The sequence below is a fragment of the Periplaneta americana genome, chromosome 2, assembly GCF_040183065.1.
Source record: "Periplaneta americana isolate PAMFEO1 chromosome 2, P.americana_PAMFEO1_priV1, whole genome shotgun sequence".
Taxonomy (NCBI): domain Eukaryota; kingdom Metazoa; phylum Arthropoda; class Insecta; order Blattodea; family Blattidae; genus Periplaneta; species Periplaneta americana.
Window position 1 is genome coordinate 88,717,652 of NC_091118.1, and position 20,224 is coordinate 88,737,875.

A 20,224-nucleotide genomic window follows, 5' to 3' on the forward strand; every position below is an offset into this window, starting at 1 on the left:
GGCAGGAATGGAAGAAGCTTCTGGGAAAGGCCGGGCCCACACTGGGCTGTCGAGCAGTTATTGATGATGATGATGATGATGATGATGATGATGATGATGATGATGATGTTAAGCATGAAACAAGGCAGTGTGTGAAACCCTCTACATTCGGCATTAGTGTTTCATCACTAAGGGAATTTTATTACACTTCACTTTACCCTGGTGTTTACATTCGAATAAGTAATACAGTAAATAATAGAACAAGTGCTTCCTTAACCAATAATCTTGATTTATAAAAAAAATACATTTGTTGGTTACAACTTGTTCTAGCCAACCATTCAATTAATAAAATAAATAAAACACATAACACTAAAACTTCCAACTTTGCCACTGTTTTACTTACATTATAAACAATATCTCTGTCGTCTCCCATTCAATTTCCACGGTAAACATTAGTCTTTCTACTCCAGTAAGCCTACATTTAATATGTAAAAGAAAACTATAGACACACCCTTTTATTTAAATGTGCATTAATTGTTTCAATTGCGTAGTTCACAAACCTATTTAATTAGTTGAAATAAGCAGTGAAAAAAGCGTTAATTTTTGTATAAGTTTAAACTTTGATGCTCAGTTGCATACTTTTCCAAAATATATAAGCGAGACTGTGTCTTAAAAATTCCGAAAGAGTGTGAATATACAAATAAAACATTTTCCTCGTATTTATGCCTTTTCATGAGACATGGATTTTCTTCCACCAGAGCATAATCGGGCTCTCATTATTTACACGTAGGGGAGTTGTGTGAAGTCATGGCAGAATACAAGCGGGAGAATAACCGTATTGTGTCCTGAATCAATTAATGATAGAGTACTATCCATAACATATTCTAAGGTTCATTAAATGACTTCAATATGTTCTTAGTTGTGATTTTCAGATCCGGTAGGAGAAGTGCATTATAATAAGAGACAGATCTCTGTAAAGTGTTCCAATTTCTATCGGTCCTATAGAAATCGTAAGTTTACGGGTAAGGTCTGTAAATTTTCACGAGCTAATACATCATTTGAGAGCTCCATTCTTTCATCTTCGGATGTTGGAAACCCCTGTAAACAGTTCCAATAATATGAGATTCGAACAAGACGTGAATGTATAAAAAATCTCGCGAAAGACAGTTCTAAACAGAGGCCCCTATTTTGCAACAGAAATATATTTAATGCTTCGAGAAAGAAAGAAATACATTACAGAAAATACCCTCGTAAAACTACAGGATATAAAAAAATACAGTGAATAACAGAATTATTCGGACACTTAATATTCCAAATGTTTATGTGTATGTTATTAAACACGTTTGCAAAAACGCAGAAATTACGCTTGCGGTTACGCCAAATAAACCAATTTGCATAATATGGACATAAAAAGAGCTTGCTAATGAAATAGTATGTTAATATATTTATATAAAAATAAACAAATATACAAAGAAAGATTTATGCGATATCTTTCGCCTTTTCGTGATGGAATATCACTAACTGCCTCTGATTAAATGTTGTTTGCTTACCTTTACGCCCCATTTTGTGTTCCGTCTTGCTGAAACGACAGCACAAGTAAGACTAAGTACTCTCGCATATTATTGAAACTCGGTACCTCCACCTACTTTGTAATGTAAGTGATCAACAGGGGTGTACAGAATAGGACCAACAGGACTGTCCGAATATTTTTGTTACGCAGTAAATTGTATATTTGGAGGGGAAAACTGCATTGCGCATTTGTAGATTTTAAAACAGCATTTGATTCGGTAGAACGTGAAGCATTGTTGTACAAGCTATGGAAAAAAGGAATGTCGTCGAGAATGATTAAAGCTATATCAGCAATATATGAGAAGGTGAAGTTCTGTGTAAAGTGTGAATGTGACAAAGTTTCGGAAAATGTGGCTACCTGTAGAGGGGTTACACTAGGGTGCATACTCTCACCCCTTCTTTTTAATATATTCGTAGATGACATACCAGAGATGGTTGATAAAATCGAATCTGAAGCTCCAAATTTAGATAGGATCTCCATACCTGCACTCTTATACGCAGATGATCTGATTTTGATATCTCGATCAATAAATGGACTGCAACAGGAACTTCACTGCTTGGAGAATTATTGTAGCCAATGGGGCATGACTGTTAACACAGACAAGACCAAGACAATTACTTTTAAAAACGGATCTGTATATAGTAGGGATGAGACATGGACATACGACGGGCACATACTGGAAAATGTGAAACATTTCGTATATTTAGGGTTTACTTTATCAATGAACGGGAGATGGACTAAGCATGTTGACATAACGAAACGCAAGTGCGGGGTAAAGAGTGCGGAGGTATTGCAATTGATCACTAAAGTGTCAGATATTCCTGCAGCAACATTGGAGCTAGTATATGGACCTGTGATTAGGTCATCTATGTTGTATGGGGCGGAAATTTGGGGTTGGGAAAATGCAGGAAAACTAAATAAGGTACAAACGGACTTCCTGAAACGAATACTTGGAATTGGCACAAGCACAGCTAACTGCGGGGTGCTAAAGAAGTTTGGGCTTCAAAAGGAAGTAATTCATATGAAAGTTAGGGTGATAAAATACTGGTTAAAAATTATATTTGGGGATCAGTCGCTTCAACGGTCGATTTGCTGCAAAGTTCAACAAAGAGAGGGCTGGGAAAAGGGGTGGGTTTATAAACTGCAGAGAGGGCTGCATCATATAGGAATGGGATGGGTGTGGGAGAAAGGAGAAAACAATAGGAGGAATGTATGGCGTAATGTGAAGAGGCGTTTAATTGATATCGAGAGGCAAGAGATTGAGCTCCAATGTTCGGAAAAGTCCTCACTACATTTACAATCAGATCTCATGCTTAACTGGGGAAGATGTGACTACATAAATTCTTGTAACAAGGACAGCAGAGCAGGTTTAGCGTGGCTAAGATTGGGGGCATGGAAGGGTAATAAAATTGTCAACGAAGAAGGGGAGCGTCTTTGTCCGCTTTGCAAAGAAAAGGATTCCTATAAGCATATTTTATTACTGTGTGTCGAATTGGAACTTGTACGGAGAAAATATTTACCACCCTCGATGCTGAGTCAGAGTAGGAGTTCGCTTGCATGTCTTGACCTCATGGGGAATAGAGAATGGGAACAAAAGACTGGATTGTTCCTTTTGAAGGCGAGAAAGATTAGAACTGCAGCTGTTGAAGTCTGCGACGCGATCTGAGGAAGGGATAATAGCATCCACCCAACTGTACACTTTTAGGTATTTTAGGTTAGGCTATATTATATAATGTGTTTTATTGTGCCATTTCCATTTTAATATGTGTGTTCTTGCAGAGAGCAGTTGGATGTAATCATAGGTGGGGGGGGGGGCAAACAAAGGAGGACTTGTTTCGGGTACAAAGCACGTACGGTCAGAAGACCCGTGCATTGGATTTTAGACAAAATTATGATATTATAAAATTTGTATGTATAATATTACTCAATAAATCCATCTATCCATCACGAAAAAGGGAAAACCATTCGAAACATTGCAGATTTACTTCAGATGAAGAGAAGTACAGTGTTTGACATAATTCTCAGATATAAAAACGAGGACAGAATAGAGCTGAGAAAGCAAACAGGTCGCCGAAAAGCCCTCACAGACAGAGAAGTATCTCTTATTACCAGACATATTAAAAAGAACCCTCGTATAAGTGCCCCGAAGTTAGCTTCTGAAATTGAATCAGCTACGGGTAAAAAAGTGCATGTCCAAATAATTAAGAGGGCAATACATAAACGGGGCTACAATGGAAGAGTAGCACGAAAAAAAGCCTTATGTTTGTGAAAGGAACAGACGTAAACGACTTCAGTTTGCTAAGGAATATGAAAATAAAGGCGAAGATTGGTGGGAAAAGGCTCTTTTTTCTGATGAGAGCAAATTCAATGTTTTTGGCAGTGATGGTAGACAAATGGTCTGGAGAAAGCCTAAGGAGGAAATGAAAACCAAGAATTTGCGAGCTACTGTTGAACACGGTAGAGGAAATGTGATGATGTCGGGGTGCATGTCAGCTTCTGGGGTTGGTGAATTGGTGTTCATCGAGGATCTCATGAAGAAGGAAGACTATCTACACCTCCTGCAACACAATTTAGTAAAAGGTGCAGAAAAGCTTGGAATTAAAAAGGAATTTATGTTTTACCAGAACAACGATCCCAGCATAACTCCTATATTGTACAAGAATATCTGCTCTACAAATGCCCTAAAGTCTTCATTCTCCTCCACAATCGCTGGATTTGAACCCTATTGAACATTTATGGGAAGAACTTGACAGGACAGTTGGATCAAGGCCTATTTCTTCTAAAGAAGAGCTAAAATCAAGACTTCAAGAAGAATGGGAGAAAATTCCTATAGACATAACAAAAAAATTAATACATAGCATGCCATGCCGTCTGAAAGAGGTTATTAAAGTGGTCCTACAAGGTACTAATAATAACGAGCTGGAATAGTATTCTTTGTTATCAAAAAGTGTCCGAATATTTTTGTTAGTATTAGAAATCAAATGTTTTCCTTTATGTTTTAATAATTAGAAGAAAATTAAGTTAATTGGAATTGTTGTGTTGAAAATCTTTATATGAAATGGTATACTTTTAGGGAAAAATAAGAAAAGCTTAGTTTTATATATTTATATGTCATTGAATTGTTAATTGACGGATGTCCGAATATTTTGTTACTCACTGTAGATCGTTGAAGACGCTTCTGTCATCAGTTTTTGCGTTATAAAATGGAGCTTTTAATGCTTATTTATATCTCTTAAATTTCAGGAGGCCTATAGTTTCTCTTTGCAAACATTTGCTCCTTCAGAATGAAATTGAGTTGACTGTTTTAGAGGGATTCACAGTTGCAAACTCATTTTTAAGAACTAAACAACAAAAATAGAGGCATTGTTTATTTGTAAAAAATGAATTATCATTGTTAATTTATCTGTTTGCTGTGAGGATTTACACTTTGAAGTCTCTGGTGTTTATATTGAAAAATCTGGTTTAATTATTATAAGTGTCTATAGATCACCTAATGGATCAGTTTATATATTTTATGAGAAGTTAGACATTCTTTTAAATTATTTAACTAACTTTAATGGTATTTTTTTTATTTTTAGTGATTTTAATATAAATTTAATGAATGATAAATTCTAATTAAAATAAATGCCTGTGTAATTTATGTAGAATGTATGGTGGCTATAGACCTGTTTTTAAACCAACTAGAGATGAGTCATGTTTAGATAACATGTTTACTCAGTTTACTAGACTTCAATCTCATCCCTATACTGTCAAGGTCATCGAACCTAGATTCTCCGATCATAAAGCGAAGTAAATGCTCACAATGGGATTTTTAAACTCGGATCAGAATGCGACAACAGTATCTGTTAGAAAATAAGCAATATTAATTTGAATGCCTTTATAAATTAATTATCCTTGGTATAATATTATTGACAATCGTAATCAACCACAAGTTAATTTGTTTGGCATCTTTTTTGTGTGGTTTATAGACCTCTTTTAATAATTTATTTCTATTGAAATTGACTAAAGTACAGGTAACCATGGGCATAAAGTTTATTAGTAGCCTACAATAATGAATTACAGAATATGAAATAGTATTTTATGTACGTAACTAGTGTATAATCTTGGTACGCAAGCTCACTAATTTTCTCGAGTGTTTATAATGAAGAATATGCACGTGTTACACACAACGTTTTATGCAATTCTAGCATTAAAATATGTAAAAAAAACTATTATAAAACAATTAATAGAGAACTTACATACATACATACATACATACATAATACATACATACATACATACATACATACATACATACATACATACATACATACATACATACATACATACATACATACATACATACATACATACATACATACATACATACATACATACATACATACATACATACATACATACATACATGATGGGTAGTTTGATATCATGGTCAATGAAGAAAGATGTTGCTATGACAACAATGATGTATTGAATATTATACTATGGCAAATCGTTTTATAATGTTAACTTTATAGCACAAGTTATCCCGTCATAATAGAAGTCATGACGTTTTAGTTGGCATGGTAATATCTTATGGCTCTGGTACAATAATGTGGCATATTATGATTTTCACTAACGATGAAGACTGTTTATAATGGTAGGATTGCATAAAGTTATTATGTATCTCCATACACTTGCTAATAACACTAAAGGTCTCTTAATATTTCAGACCTATAAAAAGTGTAATAAAGAATAATTTTATTATGCCTTAGTTAGAATGTTAAGTTGAATGCTCACGTTAGGTTTATATTGAACTACTGATAAACGGCATGATCCTTAATTAAATCGAAAGCCACTCAACGTAAAAGTTATAAGTTTGCTGTTCCGTATGACGAATTTCGTGAATATCAGTCTAATCATCCCGAGAATATAAACGCCCAGTTGGAAATATCTGACACTACAGCGAGTGTATTATCATCGAACTTTAATAAGCCCAATTTGGTTTTCAAATGGAAATTTATTTCTACAGTTTATGTTCTAAAAATTGTTTCTTACATGAAAAAGGTCCACACCTGTGGAGTAACCGTCAGCGCGTCTGGCCGCGAAACCAGGTGGCTCGGGTTCGAATCCCGGTCGGGGCAAGTTACCGTAAACTGGGGTAAAGAGGATCACATGTGGTAAAGTGGATCATATGTGTATTGCTTAGATAAGTCAGCGCCACATGGATCACGCATGCAAAGAAAACCTTTCTTCTATAAATGCCACTAAAAATAGTTTTCTTTGCATGTGTGATCCATGTGGCGCTGACTTATCTAACAATACACATATGATCCACTTTACCACATGTGATCCTCTTTACCCCAGTTTACGGTACCTGGTTGATGTTTTTTCCGGGGTTTTTCCTCAACCCAATATGAGCAAATGCTGGGTAACTATCGGTGCTGGATCCCGGACTCATTTCACCGGCATTATCACCTTCATATCATTCAGACGCTAAATAACCTGAGATGTTGATACAGCGTCGTAAAATAACCCAATGAAATAAAATAAAATACATGAAAGAGACAGATTATTATGATATATCTAATACATTTATGAAACAAATTATTTCATTTATTGTAGTTCCGTTGATTGCTTGTATTAATGACTGTCTTTGTTCTGCTGTATTTCCTGATGCCTTAAAGATTTCCAATGTGATTCCTATTTTTAAAAGGAATAGCGGTACGGAACTAGTAGATATAGGCCAATTTCGCTTTGGGCTATTCAATTTTGTGCGCTGTTAATTTAAAAAAGAGCGTAATGCGCGGTTTTGATTAACACTATCTTTTAACGGAGATGTAAATATGGTCAATAAAAAATCTCATTTAGGCCTGTAACAAAATAAACACTTTCATTTATTTAAAATATAACAAACTCTAAATAACTTACTTACAAAGCAGTTTTGTATTCAATATAATGGTAAGAAATATAACGCGACCAGCTATGATTGTTATGAACTTCCTCATTCAGTAATACTAATTTCCGGTATTATATAAAAAAAATATTAAGGGTAAGTATAAATTTGGGACAAGTGTAACCCATGCCATTAAACGCAAAAAGGCGAGTTTGTAAGGTGACGCCAACTATCGAATGTTCATGCTACTAGAAGCTACTTCACATACGAGTATTATTATTCAAAATATAAAATTCTGATTGTATTAAATGCCCAAAATGTAAAATTCTCGTTGTATGTGTCTTTTGATTCTTTCAATTTGTCTTAAGCAAAAGTTCTTAGGAACATAAAGAATGTTTTTTTATTTAGTCTGTGTGTCATTTTGTCATTTAAATATTTACAGTGTATTAAATGCCCAAAATGTAAAATTCTCGTTGTATGTGTCTTTTGATTCTTTCAATTTGTCTTAAGCAAAATTTCTTAGGAACACAAAGAATGTTTTTTTTATTTACTTTGTGTGTCATTTTGTCATTTAAATATTTGCAGTGTATTAATGCCCAAAATATAAAATTCTCATTCAATACAGAATGTAATGTTCTTTCATATCTAACTTGTCCCAAGACATATTCTGATCTTTGCTGCAGAAAAGTACTAGGTTACACTGGCCCCAACACTGGGGGCAAGTGTAACCTATGAGCAGACAAATATGTTTTGCGTTCGTGGATTTCAACTTAATAACGTAATTTTTCTTCCTTTTCATCATAGTAGGTAACTGTTCCGTAAGGTATATTGATGGTAAAATTTTAGATAAATTTTAATTTCGGTTCAGCAAGTTATTAAATGTCAAAGTTGAACTATTAAATGTATGGGTTCCGCTTAGCCCTGTTTACCTTACCCGTTATCTTATAGCCAAAGCTCGCTGTGCACCGACTGATATTGTGAAATGCGTCATGAGCAGAGCAACAAAGCAAGACTGATCTGTGTAGCAAATAATATATTTTAGACGCTAGTGCTCTGGTCTCCTATCCAGACGGTCTGGGTTCGATTCCCGGCCAGATCGCGATGAAATTTGAGGTGGACAAAGCAAACGTTGTAGAGGTTTTCCTCGAGGTATTTCCGTTTCCCTCAAACTTCCACTCATTTCATATATCATCTCCAACAGTTAAAATAGCCTGGGATGAAGTCCTGGATGCAGTACGGGTTTTCGATATTGTTAAACAGTAGGGAGATCTTTGGGCTTCTGGCCATAGGACTTACCAGATACTCGACTTAGGATGGGGTCTGTGTCTGTCAGGGCTGAGGTAGCCTGGCCCACCTATCAGCATCGGATTCAATAATTCCACCCACATCGTATGTCTGATTCGAACAACCATTGCATACATAGGCTATATAAAACACACAATGAGTCAATCCAAGCCTAAGTGCAAGGAGCCGTCCCGGGTCTGGCCCTCGAAAAGCTAACACGCAAACATGCGTATGGGGACAGATAAAAAAGTTAATCTTTTTTCTTCGACCATGTTAATAATGTCAAAACAAGTGCTTATACAAATTTTGGCCACTCGAGCGCAATTACGAAGGCAGTTTAGAAAGTAAGTAACTTTGGGGTCATTTACAGAAAGAAAACACAATTTCATGTAAAGATTTTATGGAACAGATACAGCAATTGTTGAGCTATTTTTCAACATATTCCCCACACAAATTTAGATATCTGTCATACCATGGGATCAACGTTTGTATCCCTTTGTCGTAAAAGTCTCCCGCCTGGCATCGGAACCAGTATGTGACAGCCGTCTGCACCTCTCTGTTCCAATAAATCTTTCAGTGAAATTGTGCTTTCTTTCTGTAAATGGCTCCAGAGTTATTTACTTTCCGGACGGCCTCGTAATTGCGCTCGAGTGGCCAAAATTTATGTAAGCACTTGTTTTGACATTATTAATATAGTGGAAGAAAAAAATTAACTGTTTTATCTATCCCCATAAGAATGTTTGCTATTAAGACAAGTCAATAACATTTAAAACGAATAGACACATAGACATACCATATAATGCATAAATACGATTAACTATTCATCAGTACCTGCGCATTCACTGTACAATGTGTGTATGTATGTATTTAATCGGTATTCTGTTATCAGAACCACATAAAGAATGTTCTGTGTCCAAAAGTCTTCGTCTGTACTCCTCAGTCGTCGGCCACTGTTCTTCAGTGATCGGAATAAAGAGCAAGTATCTGCCCGGAGGATAAAAGAAGCATGTTTCCAGCATAAATCCTTCGTAATCAGTCTGAAAATACATTGCGTGTAGTAGGTCTACTTTATTTAAATATGTTTCAGACAGCTGTGTACACATGTTGGGATGCTGATACAGTTTAACGAAATGTGACAGAAATCCTTTTCGTTCTCCTGCAAGGGGAAGTACATGTACAGTACATGTTCTTCGACACACGTCTCAACATTACTGGAGTGTTTCAATTTATTGTTCGCGCAATTTCCCGTTTCATGTCGTCCAACTTGGGGGAAGGGTATTTGCGTTGTTTTCTTAAATTAATCCAATAGAAAGAAATCTGGCGGAGTTAATGGAGGGGAATGTTTAGTCAAACCTTTTTTTTTTTTTTGAGCTGATTCTCAAATAAATCCCTCAGCATATTTGTAGTTTAATTAGAAGTGTGGAACGTTGCACTACCTTCTCAAACCAAAAGTAGTCCATCGGAGTCTAATAATGCCATAAACATCATTCACCACAATTGTAAAGCAGAGGTTTGACTACTGTCTGACTTAATACAGCACGCCAAATGCCGATCATTTCACAATTAAGCAGCGAATTTCCCGTAGCCCAAATTTTTTAGGTCTGGAATTCTATTCAACTAATAACACTTAACTAGTTAAACGGAACCATGTCTCGTCTGAGAAAAACAAGTTAAACGGAACCATGTCTCATCTGAAAAAACAATCTGTTATGTAAGAAATTATGAACTCATTTGCAGTAATTAGCGGCTTCTGGCGGCTTTAGTTCCTGGAACACCTTCAACCCGATACGCACGTGAATTCATTAAGTTTGTAGCTTTATGCGCTAATTCAAGGGACGCTTCAACTTTCTATGGCAAACGTCACAAAAATATCCGTGAAGATCTTAACAGTCGTTGTTGGACATTATAACTGACATAGCGTGGGCTTACTTTGTGCTGGAATATCAAGATATTTAAGTTACGATGTCATATTTCCACACATTCTTAATTAGAGGTACAGCTGAATTATTCCTCTATTCTCACCAAGCGGAAGGCCCATTTTAGTATAGAAATTATTTCAATCAAACTCGAAAGGTTACGCCAGACCTGGGCGTTAATATCTCAATTGAGGTACTGCAGACTAATGTATCGGACCGATACGAGTAGACCTGAAGGCAAAGCATTGCTGAGTGGGATTGTATGTACTCGTATAAGGCATGCATCATAGCTTTCGGCTCTCGCTGGTCGTCTAAAGTTCACCATTGATGCTCAATGCTTTACTATGTGTTCGTTTCTAAAAAGCAGTGAAGCGGAAAGGACATGGGCGGGTGTATCTCCTTTTCTTTTTTCTTTCATCTTTATGCCCAGGGCTGCGTTAGATTGTTGCTGCGTCTCGTCACGTGTGAATGGTTGCATACTATTCTACATAGTCGTAACATGTTTCAATGTAATGCACAGATATATTGACAGGAACAGTATACAGTATTTGTAACAAATTTCCAAAATTTAAGTAGGGGGACTTCATAGAAGTCACTCTGTCACTCTGTATAAGATATGGTTGGATTCTTTGATATATTTTTAAAAGTACTAGTACAAATTAATAGCTTTTGATCTTCTATAATTCAGACAATTTATGATAACTGAGTTGCGTGAAATATAACTACCTTCTCAGTTCACAGATTCATATTTAAGGCATTAATTTAGTTAGGCAAACATTTATTGGGTAATTTAATATTGCGTTGCTAAAAGGCGATATTTTATATTCGTGTTTGCTTTGTGATTTGTTTCTTTTTAAGCACATAATTTGAGTATATGCTTAATATTTATTTTAAGCAGTGCTAGTTCTAAACATGCCATTAAATTTTTCAGTGGTGTGCACAGCATCATGTAGTGCAGGCATGCCAGCCGGGGCAAATATAGCTTCAAACGAGATGCAACAGTGGCATGGAATCTCTTAATGCCATGCAGGCACACGCATAAATGAGGGGTTCACAACCAGAGTGGACCAAGTCCATCTGGAATAGTTCTGAGATATTGAGTCTTAAAAGTTCCTGGCTCACGCTTAGCAGCCTTCACCTTCCATAGGAAATGCTGCCCTCTGTGGAGTAACAAATGAGTTATGGACTTTGTTTCTTATGGCAATGAATAAATCTAAGTTTGCTTCATCCGAGATTGTATTAATCCACAAACTGATCACTGGTGGACTTGGTCCACTCTGGTTGTGAGCCCCTCAAATATATCCTACGTCACAGTCGCACCTCGACTGGAGGCTAGAATTGCCCCGACTGGGCATGCCTGATGTAGTGTGTCGCACTTCTCCTTTATTTCAAGTAGGCCTATATATTGTACTGAAGAATAGGCCTATCCAAGATAAAAATGGCAACAAACAGTGGCTCTCTCGTCTGAAAATGAAAATCCTGTAGTGGACGCATGATATGTTAGGAAGCAAATACACCCATTACTATCTGTTAAATTCATAATATTAGTATGGGCCTTTTAGATTAAGTATTTAAATAGTTCTGCGCCTCATATATTGCAATGAAAAACAATATTAGTGTCTGATTTTCCTTCTTACTATGCTTCTCATATTATTAAAGTTCCATCAATATTAAGAAAATATGGCGCCACTAACTCGATCACTATGTTTCACCCTCTGCTACACCACAAAGAATTCCCACAAAGCGAGATCTAAATTAGAAATTTGTATTTCATAAAGTAACTCCTGCACGTCATCAGGAGTCAATCCCCAGCCGCTTAGAACTCCGATACTCTTCAAATTAGAACATGTGATCATAAGAATTTCAACCGTAATTCTCGAAAGATTCACCGCACTAGGAAGCCATAGCTCTCTCAGTTCGGAGAGTGCGTTCTTACTTAAAATGTCGGCAATATCGTCGTCGGTCAAGTCGATTTGTTCTCCAATACTCAACTCCTGAAGTTGAGGTGAACTTGACATTAAATATCTTGCGCAGGGTGTACTTACAGTCGAGTGCAATATTTCTAATTTTGTTAAACATGGAAACATCACTTGTTCATAATGCGTTAAAAACTCAATCTTATAACACACTAATGTCTTAAGTTTTGGACAATGATTTGCTATGGAGCTCATATCTATGACCCCTTTGCCTACCAGGAGCTCCAAAGTATCGAGTACCTTCCCACAGTTTGTCAAAAATGAATCCAATTCATCGCAGTCGAATCTATTTAACTTCACGCGTTGCAGTTTGGGGATCAGGTGCAGTCTTCCAATTACACCGCTCGCTGGTCGATCTAAATATATAGATTCCAACATGGGACATAACCTCACAATTGTGTCCAGGATGCATGCGTCCGTTCCTGTATCATGTAAATGTTGCAATTTTGTTTCATTTATTGATATCTCCTCCTCAGCTACCAAATGTAACAAAGCTTTCCCGACAAATGAATATCCACCCAAAGATATCAGATTAGGAAGGTTCTTCAAAAGCACAGCAATATTTTCCGTTGCAACGTCCTCCTCTCCTGGACTTCCTATGTTCAGAATCTGTAGCCTTGAAGGCTGAACTGGAGAGGAAGGTCCACAACACAACATTTCAATTCCTTCCCGTGTAATGCCACACGCGCCAGATATGTCCAAAACTAGAAGGGATCCGTGATATCTTCCAAGAACTTCCAGTACACCGTCACTTGCAACATGGGGAACATATAATTCTTTCAAATTTGGCAACTTTTGTAGTACTTGTTGTAACTTTTGCGCCTCATCACCCTTTACCCAAACTCCTCTCAAATCCAGAATGTGAAGATCTGTTCCACGGTCGCCAACTAAATCCAAGATCCTCATGTAATATTCTTGCGGGAAAGGTCCTAGGACAAGGGATCTGATGTGCTCGCGAAACAGAATTCTGAGGGCGCAGAACCGGATTGCTGCATCCAAGTCTTCAGTGCCGAGAATTGACTGCATGAGTTCTTGTGACAAGTCCGGTGGCAGCACACTAACGTAATTGGTGATTGAATCCAGTTCTTCCTCGTATACTTCATACGTATCCCATTCGTCTAAATTTCCTTCCATATGGATAAGAGCTATTGCAGAAGCAATGATATTCACCAGTGCGTGTATTGATGATAGATACAGAGATGGCACTTGGTATCTTGGAGACATGACTCTGATGAGTTATTTCCTTTACACAAAATAATCGAATAAATGCCAATGCTGTCTAAGGCTCGCCACTAATTACTGTTTCCTTGCTTATATGCGTTTTAAACTGAATGAAGCACTGGCGATGAACTGCCTTCTGCTGCAGATCTGTAAATGATAGAAAACAGGTTATGAAATTATTGTTTTCTCATAACAAATATCATAATTTTATAGAGAATTTTGATACTGTAGAAATGATTTCGCGATTCTCACAGCAGTAAGCTATACGTTTGTACCATCCCTGTAAATGACTTCGTGATTTTCAAATCAATAAGCTACGCGTTTATAGCATACCCATAAATACTTTCCCGATTTTAACATCAATAATGTACATGTTTATAGAATCCCTGTAAAATATGATTCAGCCATTTTCACAGCAGTAAACTACATTTTCACAGCATCCTTACAAATAAGTTCGTGATTTTAAAATCAATAAGCTACAAATCAATATAGGCTACTGCACATTTATAGAATCCCTGTACAGGATTTCGCAATTTTCACATCAATACACTACACGTTTGTAGCTTCCCTATCTAAGATTTCACAATTTTACATAAGTAAAGTACACATTTACAGCATTTCTAGTAATAATTTTCGCATTTTTGACGTCAATATAGGCTATTACACGTTTCTGTGGCATCCCTATACATGATTTCGCAATTTTCTCATAAATAAAGTACACGTTTATAGCATTACTATAAATTATTTCGTTATTTTCACATCAATATAGGCTACTATAGCATCTCTATAGGCCTACACGATTTCGCAATTTTCACATAAATAAACTATGCGTTTATAGCGTCCCCATAAATGATTTAGCAATTTTCATATCAATATATTACACGTTTATAGCATCCCTACATATGATTTTGCAATTTTCACATAAATAAACTATATGTTTATAGAATCCCTGTATTTAAAAAATGATTAATATCATGTCATATGCCTGTATATCTGTTCATACCCATACGTTATTTCACATTATTTCTCTCGGATATTAAACATACGAAATAAGAAAACTCTTAGTAAGAAAATAACTGTACATTCTTCGAAACCGGATGTAAATACACTGACTACCAAATTTCTATTTGATTTTTATGTGAGCAATATGCCTATTACCAAATAGAAAAGCTCAGACCATGTTTTTTTTTAAAAAGGTGTTTAGCCCAAAACAATAATTAGGCCTATTAACCACAGGAATATATATTAAAATAAATAACAAATTTCGGACAACAATTTAGCGTGAAAAAATATAAATTACTTGAGCAAATGAATATAAATAAACCATTTTAAAAGATAAAAAAATGTAATAGAAGTTCGCAGGTTGCGTTTAATGAAAATTTACACATACCACCGCCACCCTCCTATACATATTGGCATATACTTGTAAAGGTAGGCTTAATAGTTCGTATTAGAACATCCTTGAGCATAAAGCGAAAGGGAAAAGGAAAGGAGATACCCCCGCCCATGTTCCTTTCGCTTATACCGCTTTAGAAACAAACACACAGTAAGACACTATGCACTAGTGGTGGATTTTTAGGCGGCCAACGAGAGCCGAAAGCTATGATGCCTACCTTATACAATCCGTCACTGGGCAATGTTTACCTAAGTGTCTACTGGTACCGGTCAGAAACATAACTGTCTCTGCCGGGAAAGGTGGAGTGAGGAGTTACGATGTAGTCTGCAGTGACTCGATTGAGTTATTAACGCTCAGGTCTGTATTAGAACTCTTCAAATGTCGTTCTCATCAACATATATCAATTCGTTTGCTAAAATTTCATCAAAATGACTGTTGATATGTACTGTTTAAATGTATAATGAGCAGGCTTCGAGACTTCGGACCCGATAGAGCAGTTCAGGGGGAAATCTGCATAACGGCGTACTGAGTGTAGTGGTAAAGCGTACAGTGGGTGGGGTTACTATAGAATGAATGACAACAAATACGCAAAGGAAAACGCTCTGGATTTGAAGATTCTGATGAATAATTTAGTTTTCATACAAACCTATTTTCAAACTGTGTCTGAAACTATTACACGGTTAGAAAAGTCAGAGTAAGAGATGCCGGAAGCCCTCAAATTAATTGAGGAAATGACGCAGAGAATTAATGAGACACCAAGTACATCGGTTACTGAACGTGTAAAACAGAAGTGGAAATCAATTTTATGTAAAAATAACGGATATGGAGTATTGTGTAATATAAACAGCAAATAAGTGGATATAGAGTCACCCGAGAATGGACTGTCTCTTAGAGACTACAATGATGTTAGGTTTTTTCGTTTTGCTCCCATAAAGTCATGCGACGTAGAGCGTATCTTTTCACAATAAAAACTGTGTTTGGTAGACAACTGAAAAATATTTACGTTTGAGACACTGAAAATGTATCTTGTAGTACATTGCAATTCGGTACTGTAACTGCACTTCCTAAAGACGACCAATAGGATAAATGAAGAAATTAAAATTGCTACATGTTTATTTCCATCATTAACACTGTGTATAACTAAACACAAATGCTTATAAAAGACAGGAGAATAAATACTTTTCACATTCTTTTGACATTATCATTGTGTAATGTATATTTACTTTCAGAATGTCCATATGTGTGCGTTTCCCCATACTACCGTACTCTAAATAGCAACGTCGTTACCTCAACACATCTCTACCTTTCGCTACCTGCAGCGAGTCAACAACCTATAGTACATGCACAGTAAACTTATTGTATCGGGTCCAAAGTCTCGAAGCCTGATAATGAGACAAGTCGTACTTATATTTAACATCATTCATATCCACCGTTGTGGTTATGTGTTTAAATGCATGAGAAAGTAGACTACGGTATATTACTTATATTTAACAACATTCATGTCCACCGTTGTGGTTATATGTTTTAAATGTAATTATGAGACAAGTAGACTACGGTATATTACTTATATTTAACATGATTCATGCCTACCGTTGTGGTTATGTGTTTAAATGTATAATGAGACCAGTAGACTACGGTATATTACTTATATTTAACATCATTCATGTCTATCGTTGTGGTTATGTGTTTAAATGTATGAGACAAGTAGACTACGGTATATAACTTATATTTAACATCATTCATGTCCACCGTTGTGGTTATGTGATTAAATGTATGAGACAAGTAGACTACGGTATATTACTTATATTTAACATCATTCATGTCCACCGTTGTGGTTGTGTATTTAAATGTATGAGACAAGTAGACTACGCTATAGGCCTATTACTTACATTTAACATCATTCATGTCCACCGTTGTGGTTATGTATATAAATGTATGAGAAAAGTAGACTACGGTATATTACTTATATTTAACATCATTCATGTCCACCGCTGTGGTTATGTATTTAAATGTATGAGAAAAATAGACTACGGTATATTACTTATATTTAACATCATTCATGTCCACCGTTGTGGTTATGTATTTACATGTATGGGACAAGTAGACTACGTACGGTATATTACTTATATTTAACATCATTCATGTCCATCTTTGTGGTTATGTATTTAAATGTATGAGACAAGTAGACTACGGTATATTACTTACATTTAACATCATTCATTTCCACCGTTGTGGTTATGTGTTTAAATGTATAATGAGATCGGTAGACTACGGTATATTACTTATATTTAACATCATTCATTTCCACCGTTGTGGTTATGTATTTAAATGTATGAGACAAGTAAACTACGGTATATTACTTACATTTAACATCATTCATTTCCACCGTTGTGGTTATGTGTTTAAATGTATAATGAGACAAGTAGACTACGGTATATTACTTACATTTAACATCATTCATTTCCACCGTTGTGGTTATGTGTTTAAATGTATAATGAGACCAGTAGACTACGGTATATTACTTATATTTAACATCATTCATGTCCACCGTTGTGGTTGTGTGTTTAAATGTAGGCTATAATGAGACCAGTAGACTACGGTATATTACTTATATTTAACATCATTCATGTCCATCGTTGTGGTTGTGTGTTTAAATGTACAATGAGACAAGTAGACTACGTATATTACTTATATTTCACATAATTCATGTCCAACGTTGTGGTTATGTTTAAATTTATAATGAGACAAGCAATATTTATATTTAACAACATTCATGTCTACCGTTGTGGTTATGTGTTTAAATGTATAATGAGACAAGTAGACTACGGAATATTACTTACTTAGTTACAAATGATTTTTAAGGAACCCGGAGGTTCATTGCCGCCCTCACATAAGCCCGCCATCGGTTCCTATCCTGTGCAAGCTTAATCCACTCTCTGTTATCATATCCCACTTCCCTCAAATCCATTTTAATATTATCCTCCCATCTACGTCTCGACCTCCCCAAAAGTCTTTTTCCCTCCGGTCTCCCAACTAACATTCTATATGCATTTCTGGATTCGCCCATATGTGCTACATGCCCTGCCCATCTCAAACGTCTGGATTTCATGTTCCTAATTATGTCAGGTGAAGAATACAATGCGTGCAGTTCTGCGTTGTGTAACTTTCTCCATTCTCCTGTAACTTCATCCCTCTTAGCCCCAAATATCTTCCTAAGAACCTTATTCTCAAACACCCTTAATCTCTGTTCCTCTCTCAAAGTGAGAATCCAAGTTTCACAACCAAACAGAACAACCGGTAATGTAACTATTTTATAAATTCTAACTTTCAGATTTTTTGACAGCAGACTAAATGACAAAAGCTTCTCAACCGAATAATAACAGGCATTTCCCATATTTATTTTGCGTTTAATTTCCTCCCGGGTGTCATTTATATTTGTTGCTATTGCGCCAAGCTATTTTAATTTTTCCACCTCTTCGAAGGATAAATTTCCAACTTTTATATTTCCATTTCGTACAATATTCTGGTCACAAGACATAATCATATCCTTTGTCTTTTCGGGATTTACTTCCAAACCTATCGCTTTACTTTCTTCAAGTAAAATTTCCGTGTTTTCCCTAATCGTTTGTGGATTTTTTCCTAATATATTCACGTCATCCGCATAGACAAAAAGCTGACGTAACCCGTTCAATTCCAAACCCTATCTGTTATCCTGGACTTTCCTAATGACATATTCTAGAGCAAAGTTAAAAAGTAAAGATGATAGTGCATCTCCTTGCTTTAGGCCGCAGTGAATTGAAAAAGCATCAGATAGAAATTGGCCTATACGGACTCTGCTGTAAGTTTCACTGAGACACATTTTAATTAATTGAACTAGTTTCTTGGGAATACCAAATTCAATAAGAATATTATATAAAACTTCTTTCTTAATCGATTCATATGCCTTTTTGAAATCTATGAATATCTGATGTACTGTATCCTTATACTCCCATTTTTTCTCCAATATCTGTCGAATACAAAAAAAAAAAAAAAATCCGATCAATAATCTATCTATTACGCCTAAAACCGCACTGATGATCCCCAATAATTTCATCTACGTACGGAGTTAATCTTCTCAAAAGAATATTGGACAAAATTTTGTACGATGTCAACAAAAGTGATATTCCTCGAAAGTTACCACAGTTAGTATTGTCCCCCTTCTTAAAATAGGTACAATTATGGACTCCTTCCATTGTTCTGATACAATTTCCTCTACCCAAATAACAAGTAGAGGCTTATAAATTTCACTAGATAATGCGCTTCCACCCTCTTGTATTAATTCTGCTGGAATTTGATCGATACTTGGAGACTTGTACTTTTTCAGACTTTCTATCTCAACTTTGACTTCTGAAAATGTGGGTTCGGGTATAAATGGCTCAGCACTTTGTATTTGAATTTCGTCCCGATCATTTCTTTTTGGCATATGTATTACATTATTAGTAGGTGCCCAAAATAATTTTTCCATAGAGTACGGTATATTACTTATATTTAACATCATTCATGTCCATCGTTATGGTTATGTATTTAAATTTATAATGAGACAGTAGTACTTATATTTAACAACATTCATGTCCACTGTTGTGTATAATGAGACAAGTAAATTTATTTCCTATAAATTTATTTATTAATTAATAGTTCAAATGTACATAAACTTAATAATTAAAACTGATGTATACACAAATAGTGATTATACACAATAAATATACAATTTAATAACTAATTTTCTATCACATAATAGACTTCGTGGAATTGCCACGAGAATCGTAAGGTTTACCATGCACGCAGTATAGACTGTATGAGAAGGGGGCGTGGAAAGAATAGAGTATGCCGCTAATGTAAACACTGAGCAGTATACTCCGGTTACAATAAAACCTGTATCCTGCATTCAAGAAATATGATGAATGATCATTTAAGTAGGAAATTTCTAAACATATAAATACACAATTATTTTGTAGTGAGATATATTAACTC

The 20,224-nt window shown here is 35.7% G+C and overlaps 1 protein-coding gene across 4 annotated transcripts in view; it reads right to left on the reverse strand.

Annotated features, from left to right (window-relative positions):
* Positions 1-153: 153 nt before the first annotated feature.
* LOC138694399 (uncharacterized) overlaps positions 154-20,224 on the reverse strand; it is a 36,870-nt gene continuing 16,799 nt past the window's right edge. For all 4 annotated transcript variants that reach the window (XM_069818091.1, XM_069818093.1, XM_069818092.1 and 1 more), the window contains one exon: positions 154-13,965. In XM_069818091.1, the coding sequence (XP_069674192.1) occupies positions 12,340-13,821 (1,482 nt within the window). In that variant the 5' untranslated portion in view covers positions 13,822-13,965 and the 3' untranslated portion in view covers positions 154-12,339. The remainder of the gene's footprint in view (positions 13,966-20,224) is intronic.